This window comes from Lissotriton vulgaris, chromosome 7 (assembly GCF_964263255.1).
Source record: "Lissotriton vulgaris chromosome 7, aLisVul1.2, whole genome shotgun sequence".
NCBI classification, from domain to species: Eukaryota; Metazoa; Chordata; class Amphibia; order Caudata; family Salamandridae; genus Lissotriton; species Lissotriton vulgaris.
Window position 1 is genome coordinate 1,723,944,262 of NC_141695.1, and position 26,398 is coordinate 1,723,970,659.

Genomic DNA, 26,398 nt, shown 5'->3' on the forward strand with positions numbered 1-26,398 from the left:
TTAATGCAAAAGGGTGAGCTAGAGGTAGTCCCGGAGCAGGAAAGGGGCCAGGGATGCTACTCCCGGTATTTCCTGATCCCCAAAAGGATGGCAGGTTACAACCAATCCTGGACCTCAGGGTCTTGAATTTTTACCTCAAACTGGAGAAATTAAAGATGCTGACCCTTGCTCAGGTTCTTTAGGCGCTGCAGCAAGAGGACTGGATGGTGTTGATTGGTTTGCAGGATGCGTATTTTCACATCCCCATCCTGAAGTCGCACAGGAAGTATCTCCGTTTCACGGTAGGGTCACAGCACTACCAGTTTGCGGTCCTCACGTTTGGTCTTACTACTGCACCTCAAGTCTTCACAAAGGTGATGGCAGTGGTGGCAGCTCATCTCAGGAGGTCAGGATTCCAGTTTTCCCCAATCTGGACAACTGGCTGCTCAAAGCTGAGTTGCAGGAGATGGTGCTTCATCATCTGCGAGTAACGGCTCAGCTGTTCAACTTAGGTTTTTCAATAAATGTGCCCAAATCTCACCTTGTGCCGTCCCAGCGCAACCTGTTAATTAAGGCGGTACTGGATACTACTGTGTGTCGAGCTTTTCCACCTCCACAAAGGATTCTCGACATTCAGGAAATGATCCCTTTGTTTCACAATGGAGCTGTGGTTCCAGTCTTGAAGGTCCTTTGTCTATGCGGTCTGTTCGCTTCCTGCATTCTGTTGGTCAACCATGCACGCTGGTACATGTGGGCACTACTGTGGTACCTCCGTAGGCAGTGGTTTCACCACAACAGCGATCTCAGGGAGACGGTCAGGATCTCCAGAGACACTGCAGCGGGCCTAACTTGGTGGAGCGTTGAAGGGAACCTGTCACTAGGAAAGCCATTTCATCTTCCTCCATTGGTGGCCACGGTGATAACAGATGCCTCCACCCTATGCTGGGGTGCTCATCTGGGGGACCTGGAGATCAAGGGTCTTTGGTCTCCAGAGGAAAGATTGCTTCATATCGATCTTTTCGAATTGCAGGCAGCACTCAAGGCCTTTCTTCCCTCCCTCCCTTTGCAGTCAGTCTGTTCAGGTCCTGACGGACAACACTACCGCAATGTGGTACATCAACTAGCAGGGAGTAGTAGGGTCGTATTGTCTCTGCAGAGAGGCTCTACGACTCTGGTCCTGGGCCCAGGACCACCAGATTTGTGTGATAGCGAATCATCTGGCTTGGGTGCATGAACGTCCGCCTTAGTGAACGGTTTTCGGCTGATCACGAGTGGAGGCTTCATCCAGAGGTTGTTCATCGCATCTTCCAGATGTGGGGAACTTCTCGGGTGGACCTATTTGCCACTCTTGAACGCGCACTGCCTGTCATTCTGTAGTCTCCAGTTTCCGATGCAGGGAGCAATGGGGGATGTTTTTCAGTTAGATTGGGGCTCAGAGCTTCTGTATGAGTTCTCCCCCCTCTCAATACCCTTGATTCCTCAGCTTCTCAGGAAGATTTGGCCGGGCCCAAGTTATATTGATCGCCCCAGATTGGCCAAGAAATTCACCTTTCATTGAACCCTCCACTCAGTCTCCCTCTGAGGGTAGACCTCCTCTCGCAGTCGCAGGGGCAGGTTTTACACCCCCCTCTGCCCTCCCCCCGCCCCCCCCCCCCCCCCCCCTTCCAACCTCCAGAGCCTGCACCTTCATGCCTGGAGATGGAACGGGGCAACCTGAATTCTTTCTCTCTCCCGCAGGATGTGGAAGATGTTATTTTATCGTCCAGGTGACACTCCACCAAGTCTGTTTACTCCTCCAGGAGGTCTAGATTCATCAAATGGTGTGAAGAGAAGTCCATTGATCCATTAAAGGCCCACTTGCCATATATTCTTCAGTTTTCACTGTTCTTGACCCAGCAGGGTTGTCCTGTGGTTGCGCTGTGGCCACTGTAAAGGGTTATTTGTCTGCTTTATCAGCGTTTTTGTTTGCCGGATCAGCCGTCTGTTTAAATCTCCTATTGTTTTAAGATTTATTAAGGGCCTTACCAATAGGTTTCCACCTACTCCCTTTATTATGCCTTAATGGGGTTTAAATCTTGTTTTGACCTTCTAGATAGGTTCTCTGTTTGAACCTTTACATAGTTGTCCTTTGAGACTCCTGTCTTTCAAAACGGTCTTTCTACCTTAGCCAGGAGGGTAAGTGAGCTTGAGGATAGTCCTCAGGACCAGGGCCGCTTTTCTACCCAAGGTGGTTATTCCCTTCCATCTAGGGCAGTCCATTACCCTTCCGGCATCTTATCTTCCCCCCCCCCCTCACCCTTCCAAGGAGGAGGAGAGACTACACCACCTGGATCCTAAAAGAGCGGTTAGGTTTTATTGGGATAGGGCTAAAGGCTTGCGATAGGACGATCCGCTCTTTGTGGGCTATGTTGGACGCATGAAGGGCAAGGCTGTGCACAAGCGCACTCTATCCAGATAGATCATCATGTGCATCAAGATCTGCTACGCCCTGGCTGGTAAGGAGCCGCCTGAAGGTATTCGAGCTCAGTCCACCGGAGCCAAGTCATTCACTTCTGCTTTGGCCAGAGGTGTTTCTGTAGTGGATATTTCTAAGGCTGCAACTTTGACCTACCTCCACACTTTCGTAAAGCATTATTTCTTGGATTCCAAAGGGAGGAGGGATGGCCACTTGGCACGCGCTGTCCTGCGGGAGTTTTTGGTATAGAAGGGTGGACACCCTCCTCCAGGAGTGGGACTGCTTTGGGATTCTATTCAAAAGGTGAGGAATCCACAGGTGGATGTATCCATCAGAAGAACAAGTTACTTACCTTCAGTAACGTTTTTTCTGGTGAACACAGTATCTGCCTGTGGATTCGTCACATACCCACCCTCCTCCCCGATGTCCACCCTTGTATACCTTAAAAGTGGCATTGTTTAACATGTTTGTTTTGCATTCTCTTCTATCTGCCTTTGCATGGGTTTATAGGAAATGCTTTTATTCTTTGTCTTTCCGTTTTAATTTTACACTGTGTGTATTTGTATGAATAGTGTGTTCTGTGTATACTTTGAATCTGTTGTCGGTCCACCCGTTCGCCTCGAAGGCACGGAAAAAAAGGGTGGAACTGACGTCATCATGCCGACGAGGCCCTCTTATGGCTCAGGTGACGTCATGCGGAGTCGCGAGCAGAGCCGTGGCATTGTGACGACCTCGTCGGCGAGGAGAGCTAGGAAAAAAGTTTCCGCCAAATGCTGGCCCAGGGGATATTCAAAAGGTGAGGAATCCACAGGAGATACTGTAATTACCAGAAAAAGCGTTACAGAAGGTAAGTAACTTGTTCTTCTGTGTGCCTCCATTCGGTGTTAAATGGGCCATTCGGTGAATTTCAATATACTGCTAAAAACCCAAATAGACTGCATCAAACAAAGCTACATTCTAGATCGCATATAGTTGGTGATTAGTAGAGGTGCGCGGCTGGGTAAAGAGAACTACTTTTCTTCTTTACACTGGATGGTCCTTTAAATTAAGCTGTGGCTAAATGGCCATTAGGCTTGAATAAGAGTCAGTAATGTAACAGATTTGCTTCTGATGGCTGGCAGGCTGATTTAGTAAGTGACTGAAAGATTAGTGCTGCTAGGTACATTCAGTTGTATGTTTAGGTCCTCTCTGAAAGGTGGCCTGAAGCAGAATTAGTTTTATCTGTCTCGCATCAAAAACTTCATTAGAGCTGAGGTAGAGTCCATCCTTTCCAGTGTAATCTGATAATGGCTGACTGGCATTGCCCCAGTACTACATTTATTTCAGTTTCAGTAGACCTGTCCCTCCCATGTTTAGTCTGTCTTTAAACTCGTAAATGTGTTTTAAGTTTAATTAATTTTTTACATTTAATTTCTTTCTCTACTCGAGAGGTAGGCTAATAAGTTGTAGAAGTAAAATGTTTTAATAAGTCTTTCTTTATTAGAGTATTGTTTTCTTGTGAGGAATTGTGTAGTGTCAGCTTAACACCATGTTTTTCTCCTTTCTATACATTTATGCAATTTAGCGCAATTGCCTTCAGCCACTCGTTAACCAAAATTATAGCTTTTCCAACTCACATGTTTTTTTTTTGCTCTAGAAACACAAGTTCCACCAATTTGTTCACCTTCTGCCTCCAAGCTACAACCTTCACACACTTAGTTACTTGCTTATATTCACCCACATCCATGAAGTGTTCCCACTCGCATTCACATTCTAATCCACATTCGCTGAACTGCTTATTCATCCACCCACATTTACTCGTATACTCTCACCTGTTTCCTCACACACACACACACATATATATATATATATATATTTCTGATTTCGCCTCTAGCACACAGGATTCGAATCCCAAGAGACGATGCAGACCCAATATCGTGCTGAATATTCTTTATTGTCATTACTCGCCCAACACCACCGCCGTGACGCGTTTCGGTCCCTCTCGGACCTTGATCACATGACACATCACATGGGCAGAACAACACTTTTTAAAGTGACAGTTCAATTACCAATGTGCTAAACATGGATGAAAGACTCAGTCCCTGCTTCAATGCAGTTATAGCTGTATAATACATTATTAATTGGCTTTAGCCTATTAAGCTACCCTCCAGTGCAAATATTGCTGTAAAATACAATAAAGATAAAGTGCAAGACGTGCCAGAATCATGTGCAAATTCGCAATTAGAGTAAACATTTACAATAAATATTTGCTACATCGAATAAAAAACATCAATAAATAATTAAATTAATTATTTCAGATAAAACCAACCCATTATTGAAAAACCACCATAATGAAAGGAACTTTCTAAAATAAAATCTATGCTACAAAAGTCCTCCACGGCTGCTACTAATAATGGGTCTAGTTCACTCGAACACATGAGTCACGTCCGTAACTGGCACTTGAGGAGGGTTGTATTTAGCCACTGCCCCTGCAGGAACATGAGTGATTTCTCTTGAATAAAGCCCCAGTGGGCATATTTCTAATCATCCACCCACTCAAAATCTATCAAAACAGTGTATTCACCACCCAAACCCAAGAAATTTAAACATAAATAAGAAATATAAAATACTTAAAATACATTTTGCATGCGGAATATTGACTTATTCATTATGGAAGGACACTAGAATATATACACAGCTTTTAAACTACCTTAAGCTTCAGATATAGATTTATAAAAACGTATAAAAATCTTCAGTTGAATTTAACCCATTAGGGCTCTTAGTGTCCATCTCAAGAATGTATTTTGTTTCCAATCTTCTTAATTTAGCATTTCTGTCTCCACCACGCCTCAGGGGTAGGATGCAATCAACAATATAGTATTTCAGCAGATCAGAATCTTTTGCATGAATTGCTGAAAAATGACAAGCCACGGGGTATGATTCATCCCCATTTTTAATAGCCCGTAAATGCTGAAGGACTCTCTTGTGACACTGAGGTCTGGTGCTCCCTACATATTTTAATCCGCAGGGGCACTCTAATACATAAATTGCATATTCCGTTTCGCATGTAAGTTTTTTATCTATTTTCCTAGGTGTACTATGGAATGGGCTATAGTATTCAGTCTTATTGATGCCCTGCTTACATGCTTTGCACATAGCACATTTAATAAAGCCCTTACTTTTCGTCAGCCAGTCTGTAGAAGATTTAATTTCAGGACTACTGCAAACCAAGGTGTTACTCATGGAGTTGGCTTTTCTGAAAGTTAAATTGGGGGAACGTGAAAGTTTCTCCCCCAAAATTGGATCGTTCTTAATCAGAGGCCAATTCCTGGTAATAATTCTCCGAATAGCCTGGTGCTGATCGCTAAAAGTTAGAATGAGTCTCAAGGGCTGTTCGTCAATGGGAATGTCTCTGATTTTTTCTCTGGTTACCAATGCCTGAGCTCTGCTTTGCGCATTGGCCCTTCTGGTCACGCTATCAATGATCTTGGGGCTGTACCCTCTTTCGATAAATCTTGTCCTACATTCCTGCTGTGCTTTAAGGCAATCTGTTTCTATACTACAGATTCTCCTAATCCGCAACATCTCCTCATAGGGGATGCTGCAGATCAGGTGGGCAGGATGGTTATTGTCTGCATGTAGCACTGAATTGCCCGCCGTGCTTTTCCTATGCAATCTAGTGTTCAGAGAGTTCTCGCACACAAATATCTCAACATCAAGGAACATGACCGAGGAGTTGCCGATGTAACTGGTAAACTGTAAATTCATGTCATTGGTATTAAGTGAGTTAACAAAATCTAGTGCTTCATTTTCAGTTCCCCGCCAAATGAACAATAGGTCGTCTATGTATCTAAACATGTGTGCTACATGATTGTAATATATATATATATATATATATATATATATATATATATATATATATATATATATATATATATATATATATATATATATATATATATTCTGGAAAAAACAAAGGTTACAGGGACTTCATTACACACTGTATCCGCAGGGTTCCTATCAAAACAAGCAGGAAATGGGATAAGGGAGGGGTGGCAAATGGTGAGCAATTTCGCGGCCGCTTTGATGTTCAGTGGCTGCATGGCTCACTGAGAACATCAAAGAGGCCGCGAAATTGCTCCCAAAGCTGCAGCCGGAGAAATAGTGTGCGCGCCCGGCGCGTATGCACTGTACCCGATCCGCCTGCAGACCTTGGGAGCATTTTTAAAAGTCCCTTAATAAACTCTCGCAGATCAACGCATGCGCGTTAGATCAGCGAGACCTAGAAAGGGCTCTCTCTGGCCTAGCTTTCTGCCAAATTTGGTGTAAATCCATTAGGTGGTTCGGCCTGTAACTGTTTAAAAATTGGGAAATCCCAATTTGCATTGCATGGAGAGAAATTCGTTTTGACCCAGGCTTTTTCTCGGACCCCGGCCTGCCCAATCACCTCCATGCGGAACTAGGTAAATTATGGCAATTTTTGGGAACATTTCGTGAAGTTTCGTCAAATGGCACCAACGTGGTGTGTGTGTGTGTGTGTGTTTTTGAATAAAGACTTCTACTGATGCACTGCAACGTGGTCCGTGCTCCGTTACTAATATTGGTAGCAAGAAAGTGCGAGCGGAGTCTTCTTGAGATATATATCTATATATATCTCTATCAGAGGTTGCTTTTGTTCACTCCAGCTAAGGTTGGATGGTATTTTACCAATCCAAAGCTGTAATACTGTGCTTGGAGTGGTAAAAGGCTTTTATCATTTTACAGCTCGACCTGGATGGCACTAGCTGCTTAAAGACTTTGCTTTATAAATAGCACAAGACTTTGTTCTCTTCTAGCTCGGTATGGATGGGCCTGTGCTAATCCTATGCTTAAAAACTTTGCTACAAAAACAGATATTTGAGGACAACACATTAAGAGAGTTCCTGCGTTTATAGGTGCTCTTCTATACATAATCTTTAAAACACCCAGAATTCTGTGCTTCTTGTTTGCTTAATTTAAGCAGCACTTTAAGTCTGAAAGGGTATTGTGTGTGTGTGTGTGTGTGTGTGTGTGTGTGTGTGTGTGTGGTGTGTGTGTGTGTGTGTATTCACATTCTGCTACAGATGCTAAGCAGCCACTATGGGAGTGGTGTCTGTTGCGGCCCTGGCCTTTTCAAATCCAAGGTTATCCTCTTACAAAGCGACACCATGCAGTGATTACACACACTCAAAATAAAGTTCTTGAGTGTGCATGTATGTCTCTTTGTAAGAGGCTAACCTTGGAGATCTTTTTTCCAGCAAATATATATCAGTTTTTTATAATAAAAAAAGAAACATACTAGCCAGTTCACTGACAAAAAAAACAAAGGTTAAAGTAACTTTATAGTTAGGTGAATGTCAACGATCACATTAACGTTTTGAATTAAAACAAACAGTTATAACTAGCACCACTGCCATGCCCTGCTTATGACCTTTACATTATTTAATATTACTCATGGTATGTTCTATGATCTCATTTGACATCACTGATGACCTCATCCAAATGAGTGTTAGTTTGTTTAATAGTTTACTTAGTTGCGAGAAACGAATACATTACTTTTCTACCTATTTTTGTGCAGCCTGTGTCCAGCTAATCGGTACAAGTGTTAACAAATTAACAAAACACATCTGTTCCTAATGCACCATAGGTTTGTAGAGGTATTGAACACATTGCAAATCTTTGTATTGAAGAGTAACTATGTGTGCAGGTGACAGTTGACGATTTGTATTCATTATGTTCCACACACGTTTTTTAGTTCTACAGGGCATAGTCCGCTCTTCCGCAATAGCAGAGGAGCGTCGCCCTCACCCGCTATGGCGGAGGAGCATCGCCCCCATCCGCTATGGCGGAGGAGCGTCGGCCACCCACCCCTGCCAGCCTCAACATTTGAAAAATATAACCATATTAAAACATGTTAACGCCTTAACCGCTGCGGCAATTCCGCCACAGTGCGGGTGTTCTAAAGAGTGGGCGGGGCTGCGACGGCCGTTGGCAGCACCAGGGAGGGAGTGCTTCCGTCGGCCAAGCACGGAACGGGTTAATTATCATTTGATTTTTCTTCCATTTAATGCGTCTTGGGGGTTGGCCATCACGGGGGCAGTCAGGAGAGGGAGTGGTGGGCAGCACTGCTATCAGTGCGCATCTGGGTTTGGCTTGCCATCTCAGGACTGCCAAACCCACATGCGCACTGAAGTGGCCTCTGCGATGGAGACAGCATTTTCGGGGGGGGGGGGGGGGCTTCAAGATGTGGGGGGAGAGAGCTTCCCCAACCTCCCGCGGCCCTTTTCTTATTTTCAATGTATTGACGATTGCGCTCATGGTCCACTGTTGTCATTACATTGAAAACGAAGCTGGAACTTAGTTTGTTTCAATGTTTTGGTGCTCCTGGCGGTCTATCTCAGTCCCAGAGCGCTGAAACACTTGGGGGAAGTATCGTTGGAAAGGGGAGACTCACCCTAGTGGATCCCTGCATTTTCAGAAATGTATCCATTTCGTAGGAATCCCTAGATTGCCGCCAAGCCCGGGACCAAAAACACAGATCCCCCTTTGTATCCGAAAATGACCTGGTTTTGCAAGGGATGGGTTTTGTCAAGTACCCGCGACAGGCAAGGGCCCAAAACTCATTGGGGAGACATCCAAATTACCTAATACAAAACAACCTTATCCATTTCGCTTGCAAAACATGAGTGCTAAATCCTCTTGGCTTAATTCCAAGACTAGGAATTCTGGTTAGGTATAAAATTCCTCCTCCACTTGCACTGGAGCAGCTAAAGTAAAGTAGGACTAAGTCCTTCTAGCTGGAATTTGCTTTCCTTTGTCAACATTTTCACCAACATAACTGAAAATTCATGGGCAAAACCACCTTTGCCTATTATGGCAGGTGGGAAAACGCTCCACATCTTTGACCCCATAACCTCTTGAGTGATTGGATATCCACTGTACAAGACAACCATATTCTGGAAAAGGGCGCCATGTTTTGCTGATATAGTAGGGGATGACCAGAGACCAGTGTGTGGGCAGATAGTTCAATCAGGGCATTTCCTCCATTTCTATGGGAAGTCACCTCCTTCACTCTCTTGCCCATGCAGTACTGTTGCAGGGTATCTCTGAAACTCATAGTTACCCTTACTTGGGAGAAATGGCTTTTCTAGTAATTTTAGTTGAAAATTTAAGTTTTACTGACATACTCAGGAGCTCATTCACCCAGTCAGATGCTTTCAACAGTTCGAATTGGACCAACAATTCGATGTTGGAGACGCTCATTACAGCTGGTAGATTGCGAGCTGTGTATCTACCCCGCCCCACCCCCGCACTACCAGTGCAATACTCCAGGTACTTTCCTGATTGTACAGAATTTAAAAATACTGCAGAACACAATACCTTAAGTACACAGGGTCACAGAGTGGAAAATACTGTATGGGCAAGACATTGCATTGATCTGTCATTTTAGACTGTGGAGCATAATGGGGGTGCATAAGAGCCCAGTATACCACATTACGATATCCCTGCACATCGTGTGTCACACAATTCAAAACTTGTGCAGTACAGCTCCCTAAGCAGGATATATTATCAATACAAAACTCATTTGGTTTTTTGTTGTTGCAACAGTACAAAAATGTTCTCCAATTCAACAAGCTGTATCAACATTTGTCAATCAATCAGGGGTTTGTATAGCGCAGCTACTCACCCGTTAGTCTCAAGGCGCTAGGGAGGGAGCTGCTCCATTGGGTTCTGCGGTCATCTGAAGAGCCAGTTCTTGAGGTCTTTCCTGAACTGGAGCAATGTAGGGCTTTGCCGAAGGTGGAGGGGCGGTTGTTCCTTGGTCTTGGCTGCAAAGTAAGCGAAGGACTTTCCACCCTTTCTGATCATGTAGATGTGTGGCATGGTGGCCAGAGTTGTCGGCTGATCGTAGGTTTCTCTTGGGTGCGTGGAAGGAGAGGCGGTAGTTTAGGTTTGCTGGTCCGATGTTGGAGAGGGCCTTGTATGCATGCGTGAGGAGCTTGAAGGTTATTCTTCTTTTGATGGATGCCACTGGAGATTGCACAGGTGTTTGGTGATGTGGTTGTGACGGGGGATGTCTCGGATCAGTCTGACTGCGGCGTTCTGGGCGGTTCTGAACATTTGTAAAAGTAAAATAATTAAAAGCAGGGTAAGAGCTAATTATTGTGTTCAATTAGAAGGTGCACAGCACGAAACATAAGCTCATTACAAATTGCTTGAGGCCTAACACTTGATGTATTTCTTGTTTTATTGATCTTTATTGATTTTCTGGGAATATACCACAGAGTATATACAACTTTGTTCGCATTGGTTATTACCAAGCAGTAAAGGTATGGCCAGCCAGGAGGGTAGACTCGACATTGTTATAATAGTGTATAAAACCTTAAAGTAGTCTGACTTCCATTCTATAATCCAGCAGTTGGTGAAGATCCCAAGCAGTGGTACGTATATTATATTTTGGATGCATCTTCCTCCAAGCCTATATCATCATATTATTCCATGCATGGGGTCCATATCTCACGTAACTTTCTCTGGCACCCTTGCACCTTGTATGCGACTTTTTCTGATACCATTAGAGATCCATTGCCTTTATCCATTCCTCAAGGGTTCGGCAACTCCTGCGCCCCCCACTTCTTAGCCACATCCCTCTTGGCTACTGTCAATCCTAAATTGGCGAAGAGGTGTTTGGTCCTGGGGAGGTCTACTTCAGTCGGTACACCCTAGAGTACATATTTGGGATCTGTGGCATAGTATTTTCCCGAGCTCCCCTAGTATGTCCCTCCAATATTCCTGTATCCTTGAACACTCCAACAATGTTAAATATTGGGCCTTGTTCACAGAGTGGGCTGCTCCTGTGGGAGCAAGTATATAGTCCAGAGTAGAGAATGCTTTATGGGTGCCCAAAAATTAAGACTGTTCTCTCACTGCCTGATGTGTTTGACGAGAGCGGTCAGCCAGCCCTGGAGTGTTCACAAATATAGCCAGACATGTCTCCTTCACCGCCACCCTAGCAGGGCCAGAGCAGTCCTTAGAGGGGTCAATGACACCATTGAGATCTCCTCCCATAACATGTAGGGATGCAGGGATGTGGAATTCCTATAGCCCAAGTTTTCAAGTGTATTTTGTCCTTGGGACAAGTAGGCCCAACCCCCTACAGCACAAACCCTTTGGCTGCCAGTTTACAGTATCACTATGGATCAGGAAAGGGCAATGTCTGCAGTTAAGGTAATATTTGTGTCCATGTGTTAATGCTGTTCAAGCTTGTATTTATGGTTCAATAATGCAAAGCCTTTATTATTAGGGTGAGCACTAAAAGTAAACACTGTAAACTCTGCCTGCACTACTGACGGTGGTTTCAGTATAAATCTGTATACACGTTTTCAAAGTTTAGTAATATGAGGCTAAGTATAACGCTCCCAGAATGCTCTCTGATTATATGCAAATATTTGCTGAAGCTTCAAAGCAAGAGTGATGATTCTTTGCTTTCAAAATAAAATGTTTAAAAAAAATGCAAGTAGGAAAAAAAACATTTTGCTACTGTAAGATTTTAGGTACCATATCTTTGTAGCATCATTTAGCAACATGTTGATGTATGCTTGTATTTCCCAAAAAGTATTCATAATGGAAAATCAGTGTAACCAGTTTAAATACGATTATCGGAAACAAAAATAAACAAGCATTGGCAAAGCCAGTAGATCTGAAATTGGTGGTCAGCCTTTTGGTTTTGTCAATGCGTGACTTGTTCAGGCATGGTTTTTGTAAAACCGTATCCGTGTGGGAGCTGCTGGGCCCTCACCATTCTAACAAGCATTGGCAAAAGCAAAATTTGTTTTTGGTCTCAAAAAGCACACATTGCCACAGCAGTTCCGGGCACTGAACAAAACTACTTTGTGTGCCAATATGCTCCTTGTCAAAGAGCAGAATACTGTCACTGTCAGTGAAGCCGGAGAGAAAAAGAGAGCGAGAGAGACAGAATTTTATTAAACACAATAGTTCATGGTTAACGCCAGGCCTAATTAGAAGCCCAATTATTAACGAAAGTCTCAAAAGTGCATCCATGGTAAATATCCTTGCATTAAGTGCATATATAGTTTTCATGAATTCACAAAAATTGACAGAAGTAGGCCAAGAAATAGTACTCCTAGAAATTATTTGTGAACTGCATTTTAGCATGAGCACGTGCATGTGTAGATTGTCTCATGTGAAAATCTTAATGTTTCAAGTTCACTATTCCTCTAACCACTTTTTTCCCAACCCTGGAAGAAGTTTTACGTCTGCGACTGTCAAGAGTACATTTCCAACCTTTTTCAGTACAAGAAAATATTAGAAAAGAGTTGGTGCAACCCAACACGCATGTTAGTAGGTTTGCACAGACTCAAAAGGGCATTCCAACCCTTGAACTATTTCTTACCAATACCTTCAGCCCAGTATGCGGACCTGCAGAAACGTGGCAGCATAAGGGAATTGCTAGTATGCAATCCTACTATGGTACGAGCCCTGGCATAATTAGAGAGGTTATATCATAACTCTTATAAAATGAGATTGCTGCCGTAATTTGGCGCCGCATTACATGGCACAAAAGGGACATGTGGATTTTGTTACAGGGCAAGTAATTTATGAAGCAACCTGCCCCATGGACAAGTAGATATTTTATTAAATTCCACACCCCTGAGGGATGACGTTACCTTCAGGAGTTTACCTGCCTCTTTGTCCATGGTATTTTTGGGGGAGTCTAGGGGGAGAGTGTATACTGTAATAAGAGTGATACTTCTACGTACCCATTGGCCCTGCACTGCGGCATACATTCCGTTTGGATCTAAGCATGTTTTTTCTATACGGAAAGGCTGTGTTCGTCTAGCTGGTATGGCTATCCCTTGGCGCCTGAAGTAAAACCTACATGTGCCAGTAACATAGGGTCCCCTACCCAGGAAGGAGCAGTAAGTGTCACTTAGGTGTGTTTCCTGCTGGAACACCACATCTGGTTTCTATCTCCTAATGTAAGCAGAAACTAGCCCTCGTTTGATTTTGCTACCCAGCCCGTTAACGTTCCCGGTCCGAACAGAATAGGAAGAGTCATCCTGGTCTTCAGGCCCAAAAATCAGAAAAGCATTCACCTTGAAATGCCCTAAGCACTATGGCGTATTAAGAGTGATATCATATTCTTACTGCACCAGCGTGCAGCATGCCTAATAAAACTGTTTGAAAGACATCCACGGTGCAATGACCCATGCAAGATAGTTTTACAACTCACTGTTCAAGTAAGTACTGCATCAGGCCTCAAATGACCCTCACCTGAAGAGTGTGACGGTCATTTTATCAATTTTTAAGTGTATTTGAAAGTCATGAATATTTGCACAGTGCAGTACATTAACTAGAGGACGATGTGCTTTATATGGAGAGAGAGAGATAGGTGAATGAATGATGAGCAGATGGATGGCTGGAGCATGAGATGAGTCAAATGATGCAAGCCATTTAAGAAGAGAAAAAGTGAGAGATGCACAATGGAAATCTAGGATTGCAGGCAGTAATATCAGCAATGAGGTCGACAGAATACCTATACTTGAAAAATTCTATGTCAGGACCGGAGGCTTCAGATTATGCTATATCTTCCTTCGCTTTATTAACATAAAGACTCCACAGCAGCTTAGGAAAAGATATAATAAGAACAAAAAATGCTTTAAACATAAAGCATTGACGTAATGTTCAACAAATCAACAACTCCCAAGAGCCTCTTTGCATAACAATAGTCCATAGTCCTTCTACTCTGTCCATCACTATATAACTGGACTTCTCATCATCTTCCTCCTCTTTCTTCGCTGCTCCCGCAGCCAGATAAGTGCTTTTCCTATTTTTCCCTTTTTTCAATGTGATTGATTGTATTGTGTACGATCGTTGGGGGACTCATTGCATGGTTTATTCCCTTACAGAGTCCCCGGTTGCGGGAACGTTCTTCGTTCCTACGCGACTTTATTTCCCACTTGTGTGCGGTGTGTACATAGACCGCCAGGGGGCGGCCTGTCGTCTCGCCGACCCTTCGGCGCGCCTCCGCAGTGCCAGGAGCCGCGCCGTGAAGTCTGCTTGCGCAGGTGCCAGCCCTCGCGTACCCCTCTGACACCTGGTGACCCGGGTCTGTATTTTCCTACTCTTGACGCCCCGTTGGGGTCGGTATAGCGGCTCAGACCGCGTGAATCACCTTCGGGTGTCCTTTGTGCACCTCTTTATCCGAAGTGTGGCCTAGCGCGCTTGAGGGGTGCGACGACCCGGTCCCGGCGAGGAGGGTCTGCGCGCTTGGGGGTTGGTGCAGCCCACCTGCCACGTCAGTTGGCCCAAAACGTGATCGCAGCCGCTTGGCCTGCCCACATTCGAGATCTTTCTCGGTTGCCGCCCTCTTGGGTGCCCCGCATTTGCCCTTGGTTCCGAGATGGAAGGGGAATACGAGGAGGAACCCTGCCCCTATCTGCAGGACGACGAGTTCTACCAGGCGGTAGACAATTCCATCTACCGCTGCGTGACGGAGGTGGTAGGCCCCATGGAAGACCGCCTTTCCGCCCGCATCGTGGAGGAGTGCGCGAAGCTGGCAGCGGCGCAGGTGCCTCCGTCCCCGAACTCCCGGGGACGTCCGGCGGGTTGCCACCCGCCCCAAAGAGGCCTTGTAAGGAGGGGCCGTCATCGGAGGCCTAAGGTGTGGACAGGGGCGCTTTTGAGCGTCTTCGAGACGCCTTCCTGGCTAAGGCGACAGCGGTGCCCCCTGCGCCCTTGGTGGACCCTAGTGCTTCGGGGGACGTGTCTACGGCCCCCGCCTCCCCAATCTACGACTCTCCGGACTCGGATGACGACGGGGAGTCAACCCGATCTTGGCTTCCGGCGCCCTCTGCCAAGGAGATGCCCCGGGATGAATCGGGCATGCTGGACCCGGACGAGATAGTCCACCCCCGCTCCGCGGCCTGGGCGCCGGGGGAGACGGTGGCGAAGTTTGTCGCGGGCAGACTGCGCAAGCCCCTGGAGAAGGAAGCGAGGGGTTGCCTACGTGGGGAGTGTCCTCGGCCAACTTTGGAAGGGAAAGTGGCCATGACCCCGGAATTGGATCCCAAGATGGCCACCTTCTTGGCGAAATTTATGAAGGACCACAGGAAAGGGATTGACCGGTCCTGGCGGGCCTGCCAGGACAAATTGTTGGATGCGGTCGGGCCCGCCACGAAGATCCTCGACATGGCGGAGGAGGCTAGAGCGAATGGCACCGCCATTTCACCGGAGGTGCTCTCGAATTGGGCCCAGAGGGTGATTGTGTTCTTGGGCAACGCCAACTGTGCCCTGTCCACTGAGAGGCGGCGTTCGCTCCTAATCAAGCTGGACCCAAAGTTGGGGGACCTGGCCTCGTCGGAGGCGGGTGCTGTGGCCCAGGGAGGCCTCTTCGGCGAGCCCTTCATCAGGGAGCTGGGCAAGTTTGTGAATACGTTCACGTCGCTGGATAAGGCCCAGTCTAGCATCAAGAGAGTGTTCCACCAGCGTTTCTCTGGAGGGGCCGGTCGCGGTAGGGGCCGCGCGATCGGCCGTGGTCAGCAGACCAACAACAGAGGACAAGGCTCCGGAAAAGGTCAATACCAGACCTCTGCCAACTATACAAACTTCTACCCCACCAGGGGACAGCGCTTCGGTGGCAGAGGGTTCAAGAAGAACTCCGGACAAGGCAATGCCCCCGGTAAGTGTACTTTGTTTGGATCAGGTTCCAATTGGGGGGCGGCTGGCAAGCTTTTACGAGGAGTGGGAATTGCTCACTGCCGACGCTTGGGTTTTGCAAACTGTACGAGGTTTCCATATCGAGTTTTATGACCAACCCACTCAAGCGAGGCCCCCGCGCCCGATGAGTTTTTCAGAGTCAGACGCGCGATTGATAGACGGGGAGATCTCGGACTTGCTGCGCAAGGGAGCCATCCGTCTATCAACGCGCCACCCGCATGGGTTCCTCAGCAACGTCTTTTTAGTGGACAAGACGGATGGGGGCAAAAGACCTGTGATCAATCTCAAAGAGTTCAATGGGTGGTTGGTCTACCGGCACTTCAAGATGGAGGGTATCCACCTCCTTCGAGACGTGCTCCTCCCTCGGGATTGGATGGTGAGACTAGATCTCAAGGACGCCTACCTGGTCGTCCCCATCCACCCCCCTCATCGTCGTTTCCTACAATTCCTGTGGGACGACAGGGTGTTCGAATTCACCGCTCTGCCGTTCGGTCTTTCTTCGGCCCCGTGGTGCTTCACGAAAGTCCTCCACCCGGTAGTGGAGTTTCTCAGAAGTCAAGGGGTCCGTATGCTAGTGTACTTGGACGATATCCTCCTCATGGGGCAGTGCCCAGAGGTGCTGGCGGGCCAGCTGCGTCAAGCTGTCGGCCTGCTCCAGAGACTGGGGTTCGTGATCAACGGCTCCAAGTCGGTTTTGGTTCCCACTCAGCAGATCACCTTTTTAGGTTTCGTGGTGGACTCGGTACAGGCGGTCTTGAGCCTGCCGGGTCGGAAGGTCGCAAAGATACGACACCTGCTTCGGCAGACGATCGCGAGAGATCGCACGTCCCTGCGACATATCGCCAAGGTGGTGGGTCTTCTCTCGTCCTCCATCCAGGCGATTTTCCCAGGCCCGCTGCACTACAGGGCTCTCCAGCGCCTGAAGGCGCAGCATCTGCGCCGTGGGATGAGTTACGACCAGTGGGTTCCCCTCACGGACGAAGTGAAGGAGGAAATGTCATGGTGGCTGTCTCACATGGAGGCATGGAATGGTCGGGCGATCTTCGGTTCGGCCCCGGACCTGATCATAGAGTCCGACGCCAGCAGGTCCGGCTGGGGCGCCCGGTGCGGGGATTTTTCCACCGGCGGCGCCTGGTCTTCGGAAGAACAACAATTGCATATCAATTGTTTGGAGCTCCTTGCGGGCTCCTTCGCGGTTCGTTGTTGGACCAAAGATTCGGTCAAAGCTTGTGTCCTGTTACGGATGGACAATATTTCGGCGGTCCGTTATGTGAACCATCTAGGAGGTCCTCGGTCCCGCGCCTTGGCGGACTTGGCGAAGGACTTCTGGGATTATTGCCTGTCCCGTCACATTGCGGTGACGGCGGAGTATCTGCCGGGTCAGTGCAATCAAGTGGCGGATTGGCATTCCAGACATCTCAGGGACGCCAGCCAGTGGAAGCTGGATTCGGAGGTTTTCCGGTGGCTGCACACCCTCTGGGGTCCCTTCTCGGTGGACCTCTTTGCGTCCCGTCTCGACCACCAGCTGCCGCGTTTCTTCAGCTGGAGGCCGGACCCTCTAGCGGAGGCCACGGACGCGTTCTTGCAGGACTGGAGTCGGGAACAACCGTTCGCGTTTCCCCCGTTCTCCATGATAATGCGAACGGCGGCCCAAATACGCCGCCAGGGAGCGGAGCTGGTGTTGGTTACACCACTCTGGAGGTCTCAAGTGTGGTTTCCGGTTCTTCTGGAACTTTCTTGGGATTTTCCAATCCTACTCCCCCTGTTTCCTCTGCTCCTGACGGATCCGGATCAGGAACCGCATCCCCTCGTCATGCAGAACTCTCTCCGCCTCGTGGCGTGGAGGCTCTCAGGAGACGCTGGTCGCTCCCGGGCCTTTCGGGGTCGGCTGAGCACTTGCTCTCCAAAAGCATGGGCCGATAGTACGGCGAAGCGTTACAGATCCGCTTGGCTTAAGTGGATGCGTTGGTGTTTACGAAGGGATCTGGATCCCTTGGTCGCAGGCCTCGTTCCCGTGCTGAATTTCCTGGCGCATTTGGCCGACAAGGGCCTAGCGTATAGGACGATCAATGCTATTCGATCGGCGATTTCGGCTGGCCATGACAACATCGATGGCCATCCAGTAGGGGAACATCCTTTTGTGTGCCGGCTTCTGCGGGCTATCCGCCTCGCGCTGCCTCCGGAACCCAGGTACTCCGTCCTTTGGGACGTCAATTTGGTTCTGAATTTGTTCCTGTCGTGGCCGGCCAATTCCTATCTGTCTCTTAAAGAGCTGTCGGCGAAGTTAGCCATGTTGTTATGTCTGGTTTCTTGTAGACGCGTCTTTGACGTGCGCGCGCTGGATGTCTCTGCACGCATCTTTTCCCCGGATGGGGTTACTTTTACAGTAGGCCGACGCACGAAAACGTCGTCGCGTTCTATTTCATATCCAGCTTTTCTTGACACTCCTAAGTTGTGTGTCGTGCAATGCCTCAAAGATATGAGGACCTGACCTTGGATCTGCGCCCTCCGGGCGAGCGTCAGTTGTTGATTGCCCTGCGGAAGCCACACAAAGCTGTCTCCTCCCCCACTATTGCTCGGTGGGTGCGGTGGGTCATGCAGGAAGCGGGCATCAATACTTCTCTCTTTGGAGCACACTCCGCCAGGGGGGCCATGGCCTCTAAGGCATTCTCGGTGGGTGCTCGTCTGGAGGACCTAATGCGAGCGGCGGATTGGTCCTCGGATTCCACCTTCAAGAGGTTTTATTTTAAGCCGGTGGTGGATTTGGCCCAGTTGGTGGTAAGTAAGCTTTAAACTAGCATAATCTGAAGCCTCCGGTCCTGACATAGAATCGAAATTTGCCTAACTTACGTAACGGTAAGTTTCAATTCTATTAAGGACACGGAGGCGAGGATTATCCCACCCAGGCTACAGTGGTGTCTCTACCCACCCGTATGGCAGTAAGTAAAGCGTTTTACTTTACGTTGTCGGTACTGTGTTAATCACTGAATGCTCCTCGCCTTGTCGCATTCCTGACCACCTCGCTGATGCTGTTCCTTTTTCGACAGGCAACGACGGTGCTAAACAGGACCAATGAGGCTCAAGCGTGATCTGCGCGAAGAAAGAGGAGGAAGATGATGAGAAGTCCGGTTATATAGTGATGATGGACAGAGTAGAAGGACTATGGACTATTGTTATGCAAAGAGGCTCTTGGGAGTTGTTGATTTGTTGAACATTACGTCAATGCTTTATGTTTAAAGCATTTTTTGTTCTTATTATATCTTTTCCTAAGCTGCTGTGGAGTCTTTATGTTAATAAAGCGAAGGAAGATATAGCATAATCCTCGCCTCCGTGTCCTTAATAGAATTTGAAACTTACCGTTACGTAAGTTAGGCAAATTTCGATTCCTCATTGCAGTCCTTGTGTCTGACATGTAAGTAGAAAGGTAAACAGGCAGCGTGCTCTTTTTATGTCTCGGCTAGACAGAACATGCGCTGTCTTGAAGAGACATGTTCTCAATCTGTGGGCTTCAGCCCGCCCAGAGACTTCTCATTTGCTCACTCCATCATCACTTTCAAATCCTTTGTCCCTGTTTGTCCATGGCATGGATGCGTAATGACTCTTCCCTCCCCGAGCATGGGCCAAGTACTTGTGTCCATTCACTGCTCCCATTTTGGTAGTTATTTTTAAGTGTGGGTACCACCTTTTTCGTCCACACCCAGAAGTATCACTACAGGCGTCCCTCAGGGCTCAACACTGAGCCCTTTACTTTTTAATGTTTTTGTGACTCCACTGATACATTTGGCGGAGGGGCTGGGTGCCAAATTTGTAGCTTATGCAGATGACACCCAGTTGCTTTTTACCTGAAAAAATGATGACACATCCGTGGAATCAGCCAGAAACTGTCTGACGGAAGTTTTAAATTGGTTGGCGCGGACCCAACTTAAATGTACTGAGGAGAAGTCTGAGGTCCTCCTCTACGGGACCTTCCACCGAATTTTCGGGATGACCTGTGGCCCAAGGGCTTTCCCGTGCCAAAAACCATGGGTAGTCCAGCTAAAAACCTGGGGGTATGGTTCAGCGAGGACCTCCGATTCCAAACTTAGAATAATAAGTTGGCAGGAGTGTGCTTAAGCACACTGAAACTCCTCAAGATATTACTGCCGCTTCTGCCAAAAGTAGCTAAAGAAATGGTGACCCGCGCTCTCATCCTGTCGCAGTTTGATTATGTCAATTCTCTCTATATTGGCCTTTCATGTTACCAGATTATAAAGCTGCAAACTATTCGGAACGCAGCAGCTAAAATGCTACTAGTTATTCCGCGAAGCTTCAGAATCAAGCAGTATCTGCGCAACTTACATTGGTTACCTGTTCACCAGCGCATTCTGTTTAAGGCACTAATCATCGCCCATGGTGCCCTCTACAAGTCCAGACCCCCATACCTCAGGAGGCGTTTTAATTTCTATGCGCCTTCTAGGCATCTCCGCTCTGCGGAGCAATGCTTTGCCGCCATCCCACGATACTGCCTTACCAGATTATGAGAGAGCTCCCTCTCTGTAAGGGCGGCCAGGGCCTGGAACAGCATGGCCTTTGAGCTCAGGAACAACCACTATATTGGGATGTTCAAGAAGCAACTGAAAACCCTACTTTTTGATTGTTGTTGAGCTACTTTCTCCACTTCTGCTTACCTCTGCACAGGCTTTTCGCACCGGGACACTTCTGAGTATTTGTGCACGTTACAAATGACCAATAACATAAGTGATTTGCACAGAATGTTGAGCTGACGCAGAGACTCTTACCCAGTTCCACAGCTCCATGTTCGGCAGCTCTGGCCGTAACGCCACTGTTTATTTGTACCTAAGGGCCGCCCCTTCCTGTCAGTGGGAGCAGCTGCGAGCCTTAGGAACGGCAGGTGACCGTGATCCCTGTCACCCTCACTTCTCCTCCCTCTTTGGCGTTCCTGGCTGTTACTAGGTCTATCTCCACATTACTGCCGCTTTTGAGCCTCGTAGGATCATATCCCCGTGGTTGCTGTTCCGCTCTTTGTGTTGTGCTAATCGTGTAACCTTTCTAACTTACTATCATTTGCCCTGTGATGGTAGTTTGAGCGCGCGAATAAAGTCAAGTGCATTCTCCTTAATTTATCTGTGCCTGTCAAAGTAGCTGTTCCTGAGCAAATTATTAAATGGCGATTTTCATTATCCTGTAGGGGGTCGCTAAGCAGAAGTTCAGGTTAAAAGAAAAATAAGGTATATATGCCAAGTGAGCAGCTGCATGCGACTGGATGGACCACTGTGCTTTCTCTGTTGCTCACAGCACTGTAAAGTGCTACAAGACTCAGGCAGTCAATAGTTGTTGTGGAGTTTGCCCTATGGGTTCCAATCGCCTTATGCAGTCATTGAGAGTTGATGTTCGCGGTTCATGCTTGTTTGACCACCCTCTGTCTTAACATTGCTACAGCGGCAATGGCGAGTTAGCTAACTCAATCATGCGTTGCTGTATGTGCCCTTTTTTCCCCCTTGTTTTACTTTTGCCTTTCACGCGGACTGCTACATTTTCTTATACGATTGCAACATTTTGCAATTATTTAATAAACTGGTGCTTGCTGCTCAAAGTGAGATCACTCCCGAGAGTGGGCGTGGAGGAAAAGTATTCGGTTTGAAACTTGTACAGTTCTGCAGCTGAAACTCTGAAAACAAGGAAAAATCACTGCTTTCCTCAAATTGTATGCTCTTGGGCTACATGGCTAAAAGATTAACATTAACAAAGCCAATATATCTCCTATCGCTGAGATCTTTTGGCTTTGCTAATGCTTATTTCATATAACTGCTACATGCTATGTTATGTATAAAGAAAAACGAGGTGGCATGGTGTGCAAAATGATGCTCCGTGATTCGATTCTAAGTTCTTACCAGTGCTTGAGATTAATTCAATTATTCTATCCATCACTTTTTTGTATGCTTCACTGCGACTCCCTAAGTGGGAAGGGTATGCCCAGATTTGGGTCCCGTGCTCACTGTGCACTGGAATCAAGCTATACTGCCCCAGTAATGTTTGAAACTGTCTTGGGTTGCTTGGGTTCCAGTTCAGAGAGGGTCTGGCCTGGAAGTTCAAGGGCTAGACTGTTACTATTAGAGCAGGGTCAAGACGGATTTGCATATGCTGGATCCAAATTGAAGGTGCATAGTGTGCAAAATTTTCTGGGAAGCAGCCCGAGTAATTAAAAGTGGCTGTAATAAATTCAAGGGATGTATGACGTTACAACGCATACTTTTACCACGCATACCTTTACAACGCGGTTTTTACAACGCATACCATTACAACGCATAGCGCTTTGGGCTGCTGGATAGTGAATAGTTTAATTTACTATTCCAACTCCAGTCCCCGTGGACACTAGGGAAGGTGTTGGATAGTAAATTAAACGTATTCCCTATCCTATTGCGCCCCCCAGCGCAATGCGTTGTAATGCTTTGCGTTGTAATGGCTGCGTTGTAATGGTAGTGCGTGGTAAAAGATTCGATGTAAAGGTTGTATACCAAATTCAAGCATTGGATCCATTACTATTTTGTCTACTACAGTGCAAGCGTGTTGGACATTCTACCTCTTAGGAAAGGGGGCAGATCTTCCACTGTTTACGTGACCTATTTTAGCATGCCGACCCCTGTTTCTAAAGCAGAAAATATAAAGTGGACAGAATGTAGCAAGTTCATTTCTTTCTCAGCAAGACAATACAACACCAGCTAATGTGGAGTCACCTGCACCCAGGAGCTGCTGAACTTTAGAGAAACCTACGTTACTCATGAGCTCAGGAATTTGAACTGCCAAAAGTATCTATGGTTCTTTCAAAGCTGTTTGTGTTCTGTCAGAGTTGCTTTGATCTCTTAAGGCAGTGGTCTAAAGGGCCATGTCTGGGGTCTCAAAGGGAAAACCAGGGCTTCCAATTATGACCTCTGACAATCCTTAAATGATGTCCGCGGATGGAACCAATTTCATGCATACCTTTTCGCCACACAACTAGTCTCTGTGGTGGTTGGATCATCTGAACGTTTTTGGGTGGGATTATAACCCTCTCCCTTGAGTGGGATTAAGTGACCATTGAGACAGATATCTTTTTCAAGATTGTAGAACTACTCAAGGGCCTCATTCCAAAAGTGGCTTTGCGAGGGTGAAGAAATCTCATCTCTGTATTCATTTTTTACAATTGTGGAGTATTGGCCTGGCACCAACAGTGTTCTTTTCCTTGGGGCAGCCACCAGAATCAAATGTGACAGACATGATGGAAAGGATTGTATGAAGATGTGATAAGGTGGTGAGGCTTAGGACTTGGTAATGCGTTTCTTGGCTCGGGAAATGGGTATGTTCAGAGGACATTATGAGCAGGCACAGTCAGTAGGTTGATGTCTTCCAACGATGATTAGCAACCTAGGATGTGGTCTCAGGGATTTTTCTTCACTGGTGGCATGCCATCAGTGGATGTTTTTATCGCCAACATGAATCAACAATGCAATTTTTTTTGTCCTCTCTTAAATGTTCACAGAAGTTCCCTAGAAGAGGTCTTTAGGCAGGACCGCACCCATGCAATGTGCCTTTTCTCCACTTTCCATCATGTACGAGGTGTAGAGGAGCTATGACTGCTCTCTTGAGTATGGAATGGTTTTTCCTGTACATCAAACCGTAACTATGTTGTAGTTTCCTAGTTGTAGCAAGCATTCCTGTCAAGATTATGTTGAGGAGGAAAGCTCATATGCGTTCATCACGTCCTTCTCTTTTCTTAGACATTGCTTTGGCGACCTTTCCAGGTAGAGGTATTTCTTTTTTTTTTAAAGTATTTTTTTTGGGTAATTTACAATTGCAGATACAGACAAAGAGAAAAACAATGTTAAAAAAGGAATTCAGTAAATTTAATAGACAGTCTAAATAAGCTGGTAACTTATCTTGAATGAAGCAGTAATACTAAGGATATAGCAGAAAAGGAAGCTATGACAGTTTTGTCCTGATTACACTCATTTATCCAAAATCACTATTGTCATTTTTCCAATTTTCAATTGGTTTCCAGATCTCAATACCACGTGCTCTCGACTTTGTTCCTTTACAGGCAAAAATCGCCTTCTCTTGGTTGTACATACCTAACAGCCGGGAGAGCCAAATCTGAAAGTTAGGGGGATCGGCATCCTTCCAGCGGGCTGTTAATGTTATTCTATACACTGCTGTACCCAAGAAGAGGGATACTTCTTCCGCCTTAGTATGACTCAGAGTGTTATCGTAACCCAAAATATAAAGGGTGGGAGATTCGGCTACTGGATGCCCGAACACTTCCTGCCAGAACCCAGCAATCATTGTTCTCAGTACTAGTAGTTTGTCACATTCATAGAGCATAAGTAATAGATTTGCCGCTGTTTTACCACACCTTGGATACTCTGAAGTAGACTTTTTTAGGTAGAGGTATTTCTAGGTAACAGTTCTGTAGGAAGAAGTAGGACTTGGAAGTTATCAGTTCTCGATAAAACTTATTCAGAGGGAGAATGGTTCATCCCCTGGCTATCTGTTTTATGCAGACTTATTTGGTAAGCCTTTTTCTAGCTAAAGACTGCTGGCCCAAAGCAGTTGCCAGTGGCTGAAATCATTCTAGGCGTTCCTTCCATCGTTTCCTATTGGGCAGGGAAATTAGACATAACTGAAGTAGCAAGCATATTCAGTGCTTTGAGACTGTAATCTCACGAGGGGTAGTGCCAACACTGTGGATCTGTGACTGTACTTCTTTAATTCCATCTCCCTCCCTGGATGGGTGAATGGCTGAAATGAAAGTTTTCTAGATATAGTGTGACACCTAGAGAAACTTCTTGATAAGGAAGTTCTGTGCTCAGTAAAAATAATATAATAAGTATGTAACTTGTCTTTTTTCATATCTTTTCCAGGAGAGCTGTTTGCCCAAGCCCCTGTTGACCAATTTCCTGGCCTCACTGTGGAGACTGTGACAGACTCAAGTCGATATTTTGTAATCCGTATTCAAGACGGAAATGGTAAGTAAGGGCTTTAAAAAATGTAAGTGCCAAAAAAGAACCGGTTATAGGGAGGTGCCTACTTATACTAGCAGAGAAAGTGATTTAGGCGCTAGACTCAGGAGATTGCGGTGGAGAGGGGTGATGCCAAGATGTCTGTGAGGTAGCAGAGAAGAGATTTATAAAGTATGTGTTTCTTTCTTTATTAAGAAGACCAGTAAGTTAAAAAAATTAGAGGAAAATTGTAGTGGGTGGTTGGTGCAGGAGAAGACTAATCCGCCTAGAATTGTCGGTCTAGTTTAGCATAACTAATCTATCAAAAACACTTTGAATTCCCCTGTCCACAAAGTATTACAAGGATGCGTAGCAACATGGTTGCCTAGCTAACTAAGAGATTGTAGCACATCCGGTTGAAAAATGGAACACCGGAATCGGAAAAGAGCTTGATGCCGAATTAACACTCATACCCTCTTCAACGCAGTTTGCTAGGATGTTTGGCAGATAGCCGTATGAGTGAGTAAAGTGAGAGATGGGCAGTTTGAGATTGCAGAAAGTGCTTACTCATTCCCTTGTTTTCTAGGGCGAAGCGCATTCATCGGCATTGGCTTCTCGGATCGTGGTGACGCCTTTGACTTCAATGTGGCACTTCAGGACCACTTCAAGTAAGTATTACACAGGTTGTTATCCAGCTGTTGTAGGACGGTGGATGGCTTGTCTTTTATTCAGAAACCACAAAAGGACGGGCAGGCACAATATTCACAACCTATATCTTGGCAAGACTGGTACTGAGTAGATCAGGTTTGAATCTATATTTATTTTGAACTGTGCCACTATTTTTAAATCTGCTTGAACTATTGAACCTGTAGAAGGACATTCCTGAAATTGTTTGGAAGTATTTTCAAATGAAGCTGGGAGAATATTGTATGATCTGGGTACTGGCAGGGCTGCATTATCCTTAGCAGTACTGAATATTGTTTAATCTATTTAACTAGTAATTTGTTTGTGCTTTGAATACATTGGGTAAGTGTCAGTTTGTATCATAATTGTGTATAGTTTGGACTTACTGTGGTGAGCAGACAGTTGATTTTCCCCAATTTACTGGACATTGTTTCTGCATCCTGTCCATCAGAATTGTATTGAGGAACTCCACTTGTAGTGATTGACATACTCTTACTCTTGACATACTCTTATGATATGTAGTGATTCCTTAGTGATTCCGAAGTGTTAAGTGAACACCAAGAGAAACTCGGTG

The 26,398-nt window shown here is 46.2% G+C and overlaps 1 protein-coding gene across 1 annotated transcript in view; it reads left to right on the plus strand.

Annotated features, from left to right (window-relative positions):
* The window catches only part of NECAP1 (NECAP endocytosis associated 1), a 161,283-nt gene that overhangs the window by 75,076 nt on the left and 59,809 nt on the right, over positions 1–26,398 (plus strand). Inside the window, exons 3-4 of the mRNA XM_086932943.1 lie at positions 25,063–25,167; positions 25,727–25,808. Coding sequence (XP_086789069.1) covers positions 25,063–25,167; positions 25,727–25,808 — 187 coding nt within the window. The remainder of the gene's footprint in view (positions 1–25,062; positions 25,168–25,726; positions 25,809–26,398) is intronic.